This window comes from Vicugna pacos, chromosome 17, assembly GCF_048564905.1.
Source record: "Vicugna pacos chromosome 17, VicPac4, whole genome shotgun sequence".
NCBI classification, from domain to species: domain Eukaryota; kingdom Metazoa; phylum Chordata; class Mammalia; order Artiodactyla; family Camelidae; genus Vicugna; species Vicugna pacos.
In genome coordinates this window covers 24,775,546-24,787,683 of record NC_133003.1, presented here as the reverse complement: position 1 = coordinate 24,787,683, position 12,138 = coordinate 24,775,546, and the positions used below count along the sequence as shown (strand labels likewise).

Sequence of the window (12,138 nt, the reverse complement as noted above, 5' to 3'; positions counted from 1 at the left end):
TCTACCTCGCAGCAAGCGCAAGGTTTAGGTGCCTTGCGGAGTGTGGAGATGTGTTACATAACGTGGCTTCTCTCAAAGAGGTTATTTTCTAGGAGAAGACGTAAGAATTAAACACAAATTAAGGTAGCACACAGATGCTGGGTGAGTAATACCACACCGTTAAAATTAAAGACAGATGAAAGAAGAAAGAGGACTGGGCAGCAGTCTCCCTCTCAGGAGGGCCTGAAGGCTGAGGAGGGTGGATTTCCACTGGCGTGTGGGCACGCACGGGGGAGGGGCTACTCCAGGCAGAGAGAAGAAAGCACCGAAAGCACAGAAGCAAGCTTGCACCACATGGGCTGGGGGTGGTGAGTCTCAGCTGGCGGTCACGCAGTGGGAAAAGGTATCGGGAAAGACAAGCAGATTGCAAGCTAGGTAGCTCTGAGTTTGGGATTCGTATTACAGCGCCAGACTTCAGACCGTCAGCAAAGGGAAGTCTCTTTATTTTTAAACAGGAAAAAAAAATCAAACAAAAGTTTAATAACATGTATACATGGGGGAGATCCAGGAAAATTCAAAAGGCAGTCTTTTTAGAAATATAAGTGGGGTAGCTGTAGGCAAGAGAGGCAGAGAAGTAGCTGGAGGGTGTGGGGCCTCCAGGGAGGACAGGGTAAGGATCCAGATGAGATCAGAACTCAATAAGCAAGTCTGAGGGAGAGAAGGTGGCCGGGGAGGCAGGGTCATGATGCTAATCCTAGTGCCTGAACAAAGATAAGCCTGTCAAAAGGAGGCTCCTCAGGAATGAGGGAGGTAGGAGAGGGGCAGAGGATTGAAGGGGTGAGATCAACTAGATCCAGTGAGTTTGATCACTGGCTTAACACAAAGAGGGAAGCGTCTGCAGGTGACACGTGGACTTGTGAGATGAGGGAGGAACACAGAAACCTGGAAGCTACTCACAGAGTAACACTCAGAGCCATGGTACAGGAAGAGAAAAGACCACGGGAAGAGGGATGGTTGGGCAACACTCGGTACTGGGTGGAAGGAAATAGGAGACTGAAGGAGAGTGGTTAGCAGGAAACCACAGCCCCACCAGATCCAGGCTGCCTGATCCACCAGGCGCCTGTGTGCCCTGCGCTCCTCCTGTCACCCATGACCTCAGCTTCCCTCTGTATAACTCACTCTTTTCCCCCTTGTCTTTCTCTTCCTCTCCCCAAGGTCTCTCACTCTTTCAAACTGGCCTTTTCTAATATCTTCTCACTTTCCCAATACATATTCAACGAACAAAAGAATATAAGAAGTTGAGATGCTACAACTAAATGAGTTAGAAGTCAGAACACACCATGTAGAGACACATAACAGCAATTACAAGAAAAGTTCACCATGATAAGAAGTACACAGGAAAAGGTGGGGGCAGGGATGGGGAGGGAAGAGTGATAACAGAGTTTCAGACTCGCAAAGAGCCTCTTTCCAGATGCTCATTATGACAAAAATCCTCAGTACTGCCTTCAGATATTTAAATGTTCAAGTGGTTTCTTTTGGGGAAAAAAATGATCAGTAGGATGACTTTTAATGTTTTCATCTTCTATAAGGAATAGATGGAGTGGAAAAGAAACATCTGCTCTCATCTACTTGGACAAAGAGTTTTTTGTTTGTCTTTACATTTTTTTTTTCTTAAGACATGGATGGGCCATCCAAAATCATCATCCAGTAGTTACTCTCAATTTTATGGCACTGAGCAGTATGTTTCACAAATGTGGTTATGTTTAATACATTTCATTTAAGTGCAATGTAACAATTACTGTTACAGTTAAATACAGTATCACTATTATATTTCAAATTTTCAATATTTTGGATTAGTCAAATGTATGAGATAATGACATTGTATGTAATGTGAACGTGTACACTTTCACGACATTAGGCTCCTTTGTATATAACCAATATGTACAGCTGATCTCATGGGATTCTAACCTAAGGAGGCAGTGAAATGGAGTAGAAAGAACACTGGGCTAGGAGCTAGGAGGCTACGGGTCTGGCCCTGTTTGGTCACCCACTAATTGCAAGAACCTGCTTAAGTCACTACCTCTTTCTTGCATGAGCTTCCTCATCTAAAAGATGGTACTTGTGGAGGTGGGTGATCTTGAGGGTTCTTTCCCACTTGATAGTCGAGGATTCAGACACATATTTATCAGCTGAGTGTGGGTGGTTAAGAGCTCCATAAACATCTGAAGGGCTCTATTTGAAACACATTTTTACCTTCCCATGAATGAACACCTATTCACACACACACACACACACACAAAATCATGCCTTGTAGACCAGTTCAAGTTCTCTTTAGAAGGGATTAGATAGTTCCCAGAGAAGTGTAAACAGTCACACCTTCTCTGGCATTTTTAACAATTTCAGGCACTTAAGAAATCACTGGTCCACAGCTGCAAACCAGCACAGGAAAGAGCCTGATCCAGAGGCCCTGACCCAGAGGCCCCGACCCATCTCCCCAAAGCCTAGTCAGGCCTGAGGAGAGACTTGGAGTTTCCCCACCAGGGCAGTTAAAGAACATGGGCTGAGAAGTCCTCACGTATGACTCAGATCCACGAAGCTCACAGCACATACCGCAGACAGGCCGGCCTGTCATTTGCTCTTTAGGGGAAAAAAGTTGTTGTGGTTACTTTGAAATTAGATTAAGCTGTAACAACTGAATCTGAAACCTCATGTTTGCTCACTGAACTTCTCATTTAATCATATTACACATAACAGGGCCGATCATTTCCAACGTATTTCTATTTTTCTCAATTGCTTCCAGACAGTTTTGTGGTTTTGACTTGCACTGATCTTTTTCAATGAAAATAAATGAACCATCTGGAAAAACAAGTACACATAAAAAACAAAACAAAACACCACTTCCTACATTTAAAAATGTTAAATTTGGAATTTTTCTGGAGAATTTTTGGTGCATTCTGAACGCCAGCAGGTTCAATAAAATTTCATGAAGAACTTCTGGAGAGGCAAAAACATGATCTGTGTTCTTCTGATGGCTTTACAAGTTGTGAAAAAAAGGCACATCTCACAGTCCCATATCCGTCCTCCAGCTGAAAGCAGGCAGCCACCTCACAGCCACGGTCCTTAGAAAGGCAGGAGGACCTCGACCCTCCAAAGTCCCCAGGAGGTGGGTGGGTGGGGTACTCTCAGGGACAGAACTCGGTGAAGGACACTCCATGCTCCTTATGGAAGTTCCTGGCCAGGGCACAGGTGGGGCATCTGTTTCAACTCAAGCAGCACTGAACTTGGCCCAGATATGTAGCGCCTGGCCTGGACAGGCAGCGTAGCCTAGTGGATGACAATAGCACCTCTCACTCTAAGACTATGCTCCAGTCCTTGGCATGGGCTCTCCCTCCATCACCACACTCAGTCCTCACAACAACCTTTAAGCAGGCACTACTGTGCCCTGCATGTGGGGGAGGACACAGAAGCATTCACCTCTTCCCCACAGTGGACAGGAACAGTTTCTCTATTAGAGAGTTAAGTGAATTTTCAAGATTCTAGCCACTGGTTGCTCTCATTTTGCAAAAAAGGCAGTCAGCTGAGCCCTCCAACACCCTCATCTACTTAACCTGCCACGTGCAGAGGGGCAGACTTGGGAGTGGGAGGAGGTGACAGTAGTGTGGTGTTGGAGAACAAAGACCAGACTGGACTCAGGAGGCCTGACCTCCAGGTCTCCCGTCACCACCTCCTTTGTCTCCACAAGAGAAATTTCTCCCACAACATCAAGAAGACAACAATCATATCCAGCCCCTGAATCAGGGCTGTCACGTAGACCCAAAGTGACAATACAAGCAGAAGTGTTTCATAAAGGGCAAAGGCATATGAGACCTTGACTCCTACGCAACAACTCACCTCATCACACCCCATTTCATAATTCCGAGACCCACCCAGGAGGAAAAAAAAAATCAACAAACTCTGGGCTTTAGGAAACGAAACGTGCTTACTGGGCACTCCTGATACTAGTCGAAGTGGTCTTAACACTCGAAAGGCGCGGAGGGCTTTGACGTCAAAGCCTCCCGATTTGCCACTGGAGTGGTTACCGCCTTCTGTTTCTTTGGTTAATTGTTCCAAAATTACACTAAACAATCTGAAAGAAAAAGAGAGGAGGAAATGTTAGAGTCTGTCACCCAGGGAAGCAAAACAGGATGGTGATAGCAGTTATTTTTGAACAAGGGCTAATTCTGTATTGGCTGCTGCTTAAATAAAGGGAAGGTAATGCAGAGGCAAGAATCAGGCTGTGACCCCTGGCCGTGGCCCCTACATCTAAAAGGACTGGGGTTGGGGATTGATCTCACCCAGTTTCCGGCCAATGGAGCATCCTAGTCAGCCCCCTGGAGGCTGGATGCTAGAGGGGTATCTGATGATGACAGGTATCTGATGATGACAGGTATCCGATGATGACAACGGAATTGCCCAAATAGCAATAACAATGACAATAATTGTAGCAGCTACCATTCAGGAGTAGTCAGTATATCCTAAGCACTTAACATGCATTACCTCATGAATCCTCAAAAACGTTATGCAATGGGAATCATGAACTCCATTTTACATATGAAGAAACAAACTGGATGAGAACAAGTAACTTGCTAGAAGCCACAAAATGAGTGGCAGATCTAACATGAATCCAGGTATGCTGGCCCCATCGGAATGTACGTTCCATAAGGACAGTGAATTGTAGTCTGTTTCTTCACGTTTTCACTTAGTCTATTCTAGCTTAGTGCGTACAACAGTTCCTTACACACAGGAAGCATTCAAAAAATATCTCCTGAATTAATCCATGAATGAAGATTGACTTCAAAGTTCCCAATCTTAATCAATATATCACACCACTTCCAATACAGTCACTGGCACATGCACCCCTCCACCTCCAGAGGGATGTTCAGGTAATGATGTAAATCCAGATGCTAAGAAGCTGTGCAAAGGCCAACAGCAGTAACCAAAAGGAAGGTATTAATGTCATCATTTTCTCTCTTGAAATATGAATAATATTGTATCTGGCAGCCATAACAAATTTTTTCCTACTCTCAGAAGGTTTTCTGAGTAAAGCTATTTCCAGGCAATCCACTCATCTGACAGTTACTTTTGCTCTTTCAAATAAGCATTTGTTCTTTGGAATTGTTGCTTGTTTTTCAGAATAAACAGAAATTTGTCCGTTTCAAATAGAATCAACTCTGGCCTATCAGATTGTGGGGATGATTGGCCCAGCAACAAAGCAAAGGTTTCTAATGTTTAATTCGCAGCCAAAGCAGAAGCTCTGCGCCCACTGGCTTGCCTCAGGATCACCAAGACATTGAGTCCATAAAACGTAGGGTAGTCTGATTACAGTCCTGATTGGGCATAGTCATGTCATTCCGGGGCATTTAAAGATCAGTCCTTTGTTTTAATAACAGTACAGCAATTAGCAAGGAACCTAGGCTGTGGGTGGAGGAGCAGGGAGGGAATCAGTCAGGTCTTTACCTTTTCAAAGGTACAGAGGGTGGACTCTCCCTGGTTATGACTGGGAAAATGTATCAAATTTATGACAGGTCTCTCATTAGCATAGTTTTTTAATTACTGTAACTCCCTGCAGCAAGGCTAAAGTTAAAAGTCTCCCCTCCAAAACAAGTTCACAGTGTCACAAAAACAAAGGAAAAGGAAGAAAGAAAACCTCAAACTCTTCTGAAATGCAGCAGCCACAGGAATTTTCATCCCAAAGGGATAGGAAAGTACTTTATGCTGGTGGTGACTTAAGATTGCTTTCAAGTATTGGTGTTTTGCAGTGTACACTTTATGGTCCTTTTATCTCCTGTTCTTCAGCAATGCCCTTGAAAACAGGTGAACAATGGCTCTCTCCCATCAGAGGAGCCTGAGTCCGAGAGAGAAGCTGGCTGTTGTATGCAGACAGCCAGAGGGTGTAAGGGGTCAGGGCTGGCTGGCTTCTCTTTCTAAGAGTTAGAACATTAGGGAAGTCCCTCTTCTTCTCTGGGTTTAGTTTCCTTCTCTGTAAACTGAGAAAACTGGATTAATGATCCAGAGCCTTGAACTTCCCATTCTAATGCTCTGTGATTCTACCCTTTCACAACTCCCCCACCACAACCAAAATAAGGACCATGTGCCCGAAGAGATGAGGACAAGAGGAGAAAGTATCTGATCCTAGGTTGTTATAAAAAGTTTACCGCAAGACAGGAGAAAAAGGCGACGAGCTACCCAAACCAATACAAATCAGAAGCAGCAGAGTGAACCTCCCATTCTCCCAAAAGCTTAGTGATGAGCATGAATGCTTAACAAATATGTTGATTTTAAAAATTTGAAGAGTGGGATAAAAATTGGCTTAGATCAAACTTTTCTATGCAGAGAATAGTATCAGCTCTGGTAGACACACTGAACATTATTAACAGTTAACGGGTTTTAGAAATATCAGTTACTTTCTTAACGTTTCTGTTCCTGGGAACCTTGACAAAAGCAATAGGTCACAGTTGACTTGGAATGGAAACTCCATTGGATTAGGATAGAGTCTGCAGTTGGAAACTTAAGTAGAAATTTGAGTCAAGGGAAGACATAATAATTTGATTTTTCTTTTTCTGTTTAAACTTTCCTTCTGAGTTCTTTGACTACAATTTAGTACATATTTTAGATAAAGAGTAATCTGATGTTCTGAAGTTTTTCATATTTAATGAGAAAAAAACCGAGTCCAGTTCTACTTAAAGTTTCCTAGATGATTTTTTTATTTTTAAACCAACTTTATTACAGTTTAATTGATATATAATAAAATACACCCATTTAAGGTGTACAATGAATTCTGACAAATGCATAAGCCCAAGTAACAAAACACCATAACCAAGACAGAGAGCCTTTGCAATATCTCAAACAGCTCTCTCTTGCCTCTTTGCCTACCTCCAAAATCAGCTTTAGGTCCAGTGATTGGCTATTTATCAGTCTGGGGTGTTTTTCCCTTTCCTAGAATCTTACATAAATGGAATCACACAGCATGCTCTCCTTTTCGTTCATCTGCTTCTGCTTTCCACATTTCTGAGATTTATTCAAGCTGTTACATTTATCAGCAGTTTATTTCTTCTTATTGTTGAGCGATAATCCTTTGTGTGATATACCACAATGGGCTTATCCATTCACCTGCTGAGAGTTATTTGGACTGTTCCTTGTTTTTCTCTATTATGAATCAAGTCTCTTTGTGAGCATGTACTTTGATTTATTTTGGGTAAGTACCCAAAAGCCGTACTGGTAATATGGTCATATGGTTAGTGTATGGTTAACATTGTAAGAAACTAGCAATCTTTTCCAAAGAGATACACCATTTTCCATTTCTATAAGCAGTGTGCTCCAGTTGCTCCATATGGCGGTTAACTTCTGTTAACTGTCAGTCCTTTTACTAATACTAGTGGATATGTAGTGCCGTGTCACTGTTGTTTTAGTTGGCACTTCTCTGATTACTAATGATGCTGAACGTCTTTTCAGGTGCTTGTTGACCACCTACATATCTTCTTTTGTGAAGATCTGTTCAAATCTTTTGCCCATCTATGTATTGGGTTGAATTCTGACCTTTGAGTGGTTAGAGTTCTTTATATATATATTCTGAATACAAGTTCTTGGTCATATATATACTGGGAATATTTTTTTCCCATTTTCTGCCCTATCTTTTCATCTTTTTCATAGTATCCCTTTTGACGAAAAGTTTTAAATTTTAATAAGGTTCAAAATTTCAATTTTTTTTTATGGCTAGTGCTTTTTGGGTCCCAAGAAATCTCTGCCTACCCTAAAGTCATAAATATTTTCTCCTAGAAATTTTATAGTTTTAGCTTTTACATTTAAGTCTATGATCCATTTCAAGGCAATAATTGTATATGGTGTGAGGTCAGAATGGAAAGTTTCTTCATATGGATAAACAACTGTTTCCTCAACCCATTGACTCATCACGGCACCTTTGTCTAAAATCAATTGATCACATCCATATGGGTCTATTTCTAGACTATTCCATTGACCTTTATGTCTATTTCTTACTCTATTAGCACACTATCTTGACTACTGTAGCTTTATAGGAAGTCTTAAATCAGGTTCCAGTTTTTTTCTTTAAGATTTCTTTGGTTATCCTAGAGCCTCTCTAATTTCCATATAAGTTCTAGAATAAATTTGTCATTCTCTACAACAACCTTGCCAGAATTTAGAGTAGGATTCAGCCTATACTGCAATTTCAGAAGAACTGATATCCTAACAATATTGAGTCTTCCAGTCCATGAATATGGTACATCATTTCATTCATTTATATCTTCTTTAATTTCTCTCAGCAGGTTTAGTCATTTTCAGTGTGCTATTTATCCCTAAATTGTTCATGTTTTTTGATGTTATAGTAAATAACATTATCTTTAAATTTCATTTTCCCGTTGTTCATGACTAGGATACAGAAATTCACACGCTTTTTTACACTGACTTTATTTTTTAAAAATTGCTAAATTCATTCAAAACACATAATTTTATGATTTTTATCTTCTTAAATTCACTGAGACTTGTTTTATGGCCCAGAATATGTCTTTTGGTGAATGTTCAATATGCATGTGAAAACAATGTCTACTCTGCTCTTGTTGGGTATGGTGTTCAAAAAGTCAATTAAGTCAAGTTGGTAGATAGTACTGTTCAACTCTCCCCATATCCTTAATGATTTTCTGTCTAGATGGTCTAGCAACACTCCTCAAAAGAGGAGTATTAAAATATACAGCTACAACTGAAGATTTGTCTATCCCCCCTTTCAGTTCTATCAGTGTGTGCTTCGTGTATTTGTTTCCTATTTGCCCTGTCCATTGTCATTTTTTTCTTCCATTTTTTTAAAATTAATTGAGCTTTTTAAAAATTCCATTTCATCTCCAATACAGACTCATTAACTATACCTCTTTATTTTTCCAGTGACTTCTCTAGGGCAAGTGTCAGCAGAAGTTTTCTGTAGAGTGCCAGATAGCAACTATTTTAGGATTTGCAGCTCATAGGGTCTTTGTCACAACTACTCATCTTTGCCATCCTAACACCAAATAGCCATAAAACGTGTGAGTGTGACTGTCTTCCAATAAAACTTAATCTCCTAAAGCAGACAGCAAAATACTTTGTCAATGTGGTGTCAGTGAGTGGGGGAGGCAGTAAACCATTTTTGGTCTATGGACTGAAGTTTGCTGGCCTGTGCTCTAGGGCTTACAACTTTAACTTACCAGTCTTCCTTCAGATAATAACTCCACCAAATACACAAGCAGTTTTCTATAGTATATACCTATTTCCCTGTTTCTGTCCTTTGTGCTAATGTTGTCATATATTTTACTTTTAGAGATGCTATAAACCCCACAATACACTGTTATTATTTTTGCTTTAAGTAAAGAATTACTTTCAAAAATACTTTAAAATGAGAAAAATGCTTTTATATTTACATATGAATTTATGCTTTCTGGTATTCTTCATTTCTTTTGTATAGATTCTTATTTCTATCTGTTGTTATTTCCCTTCAATGTGAAGAAATTCCTTTGTTAAGGTGCAGGTCTAGTAATGGTGATTCCTCAGCTGTGGTTTATCTGAAAATTTTCTTTTTTACTTCAGTTTTTAAAGATATCTTCATCAAATAAGAATTATAGACTGACACTTCCCCCTAGCACTTTAAAGACATCTCTCTATTGTCTTCTGGCTTGCACAGCTGCTGACAAAAGTCTACAATGTCTTTTTCTCCACTTTTAAGACTTTCCCTTTATCTCTGGCTTTGAGCAATTTGATTATGAACATGATGTGCCTTGATGTAGCTTTCTTCATGTTTATTTTGCTTGGGCTTTTTTGAGCTTCTTGGACTTATGTTTGTATTTTTCATCACATTTAGAAAATTTGGACTCATTTCTTCAAAAATTTTTTGTCTCCCCTCCATCTCCCGTCTTTTCTGGGACTCCAAACATATGTATGTTAGATTACTTGATATTGTCCCACAGGTAACTAAGATGGTGTTCGTTCAGTCTCCATCATTATTCTTTGAGTTACTACTATGTCTTCAAATTCTTTGATTATTTTCTTCTACTGTATTTAATCTGCTGTTAAGCCAATCCAGGAATTTTTCATTTCAGATATACTTTCCAGATCTTGAAGTCCTATTTGTCTTTTTTACATTGCCCCATCTTTTCTCACTGTGGTCATGTATTATTTTAAATCCATAAACATATTTATAATAGCTGTTTTAAAAGTCTTCTAAAGTAATACTCTACTAATTTCATCATCTCTGTCATTTCTAGGTCTTTTTCTACTGATGGAATTTCATGCTGGTCATGGGTCATATTTCTTCATATGCCTAGTAATATCTGACCGGATGCTGAACACTTTAAGTATCTGGATTTTGTTGTCTTCCTTTAAAAAGAGTTTTGTTCTGTTAAGCACTTAAGTTCCTTGCACGTCAGCTTGCTCCTTTTCAGGCTTCTTTTCAAACATTAGCAGCAAGGGCTTCAGTTGTTTTTCACTCTAGAGCAGGAGTTGGCAAAACTGTTTTGTAAGGGGCCAGACAGTAAATATTTTAGGCTTTGTGGACCTAAAATATTCAACTATGTAAACAAATGCACATGGCTGTGTGACAATAATATTTACAAAACTGGTATCAGGCTGAATTTGGCCCATTGATCATAGTTTGCCAACCTCTGCTCTAAAGTTAGTTTAGCCCTGCTACTAATGGCCCTTCTGGGATCTCTACTGACAGTCCAGGGTATTCAATGAGGGCTTTCCAGTCTGGTTGGTCTCAACTTAAACAACTCCTAGACCTATGTGATCTCTAGCTATTACTCAGCTGTAGTCCCCCCTCCAACCCCCAGCTTTCCTTCCCCCCACAATAGTATTCTTTGCCTGGCATTACCCCATGTAAGTGTAGCTAAGTCTTTGGCCAAAACTCAAGAGGACCCCAGGGCATATTTATGGAGCTGTTTCTCTGAATAGCTCCCTCCCCACTCTCATATATGCCTCTTAAATTTTAGCCACCTCAGCCTTCCTGAACTCTATCTCTTCAACTCAATGAGAACATCACACTCTGCTGAGTTCCCTGTCTTTGGGCTGTGTGACAGTCTGAAAAATGCCTCCAGCCAGAAAGCTGAGGTGATTGTAGGGTAGGAACACAAGAAATGGAGCTAAGCATCTCCATCTTCTAGCTAAACAGAAAGTCCAGTCAGAAGATGCCCAGCAAGATTATTCCAGAACCAACAGACCTGCAAGGCTCCTGTCTGCCATTCCTTCTTAGAGTTCACCAAATATAGGAAGGCATGGCACATATATAACTACCACCTGTTGCTTTTAGCACTATCTTTGCAGCAATGCCTTAGACTCCAATTTACTATGGTGTTTTTTGCAAAAGTTAACATTAACATTTTCTCCAGAAGTCTAATCATCCTGCTGGGCCACCACTTTCGATCCCACTTTAACTTCTTAAATTTGAAAAGACAAGCTCAAAATTTATCCCACTCTCTCAATAGCCATCAGTATTAGTCTCTCGTGAAAAGTCAAAGGATTCATGATAAAGAATAATCCAAAAGAATAATCACCTTGCTCCACTGCAAAAGGCATTTGAGTGAAGTCATGGAGATGAAAACACACAAAGGCCATTTAACAATCTCTCTCTATAGGAGCAAATATAATTTTTGGAGCAACCCGTTTTATAGCTGGGTAACTAAGACTCAGCAAAGGGCTAGATCTTATTTTCCTATGCGAGTATTTGGTCCAAACACACAGTATTTCTCTGACAATGATTCATTTTTCTCCTGCTGGCAACACATCCAGGTGTTGAAGGACCAGAATAACACAGGCCACTGTTTTTTATTTTAATATTTTCCTTTAACTGAAACTGTTGGTGTCTTCTTCCCGTGACAGGATTCCGGGAACACGCCTGCTTCTCTGCATTTTCTGGCTTATTTCATTTCATGCCGGATATCTGACATTTTTCAAACACTTGTTTTGTTATTTAAAATGGGATACTGGCGTCCCAAAGCTTTTCCCCCAAGTCAGCAGAAAAAATTAATGGCTTTGTTCAAGGGATGTTAAATGGCAGAGTACCTCACTCCTATGAAGGATTTATTACTTTTTCACTGTTTTTTTTTTAACTTAACAAGGTGCTAAGTAGAAGAACTCTACCCATTT

The 12,138-nt window shown here is 40.3% G+C and overlaps 1 protein-coding gene across 1 annotated transcript in view; it reads right to left on the bottom strand.

The window, feature by feature from the left end:
* CACNA1D (calcium voltage-gated channel subunit alpha1 D) overlaps positions 1 to 12,138 on the bottom strand; it is a 296,274-nt gene that overhangs the window by 136,658 nt on the left and 147,478 nt on the right. The window contains exon 5 of the mRNA XM_072941507.1: positions 3,963 to 4,105. Coding sequence (XP_072797608.1) covers positions 3,963 to 4,105 — 143 coding nt within the window. The remainder of the gene's footprint in view (positions 1 to 3,962; positions 4,106 to 12,138) is intronic.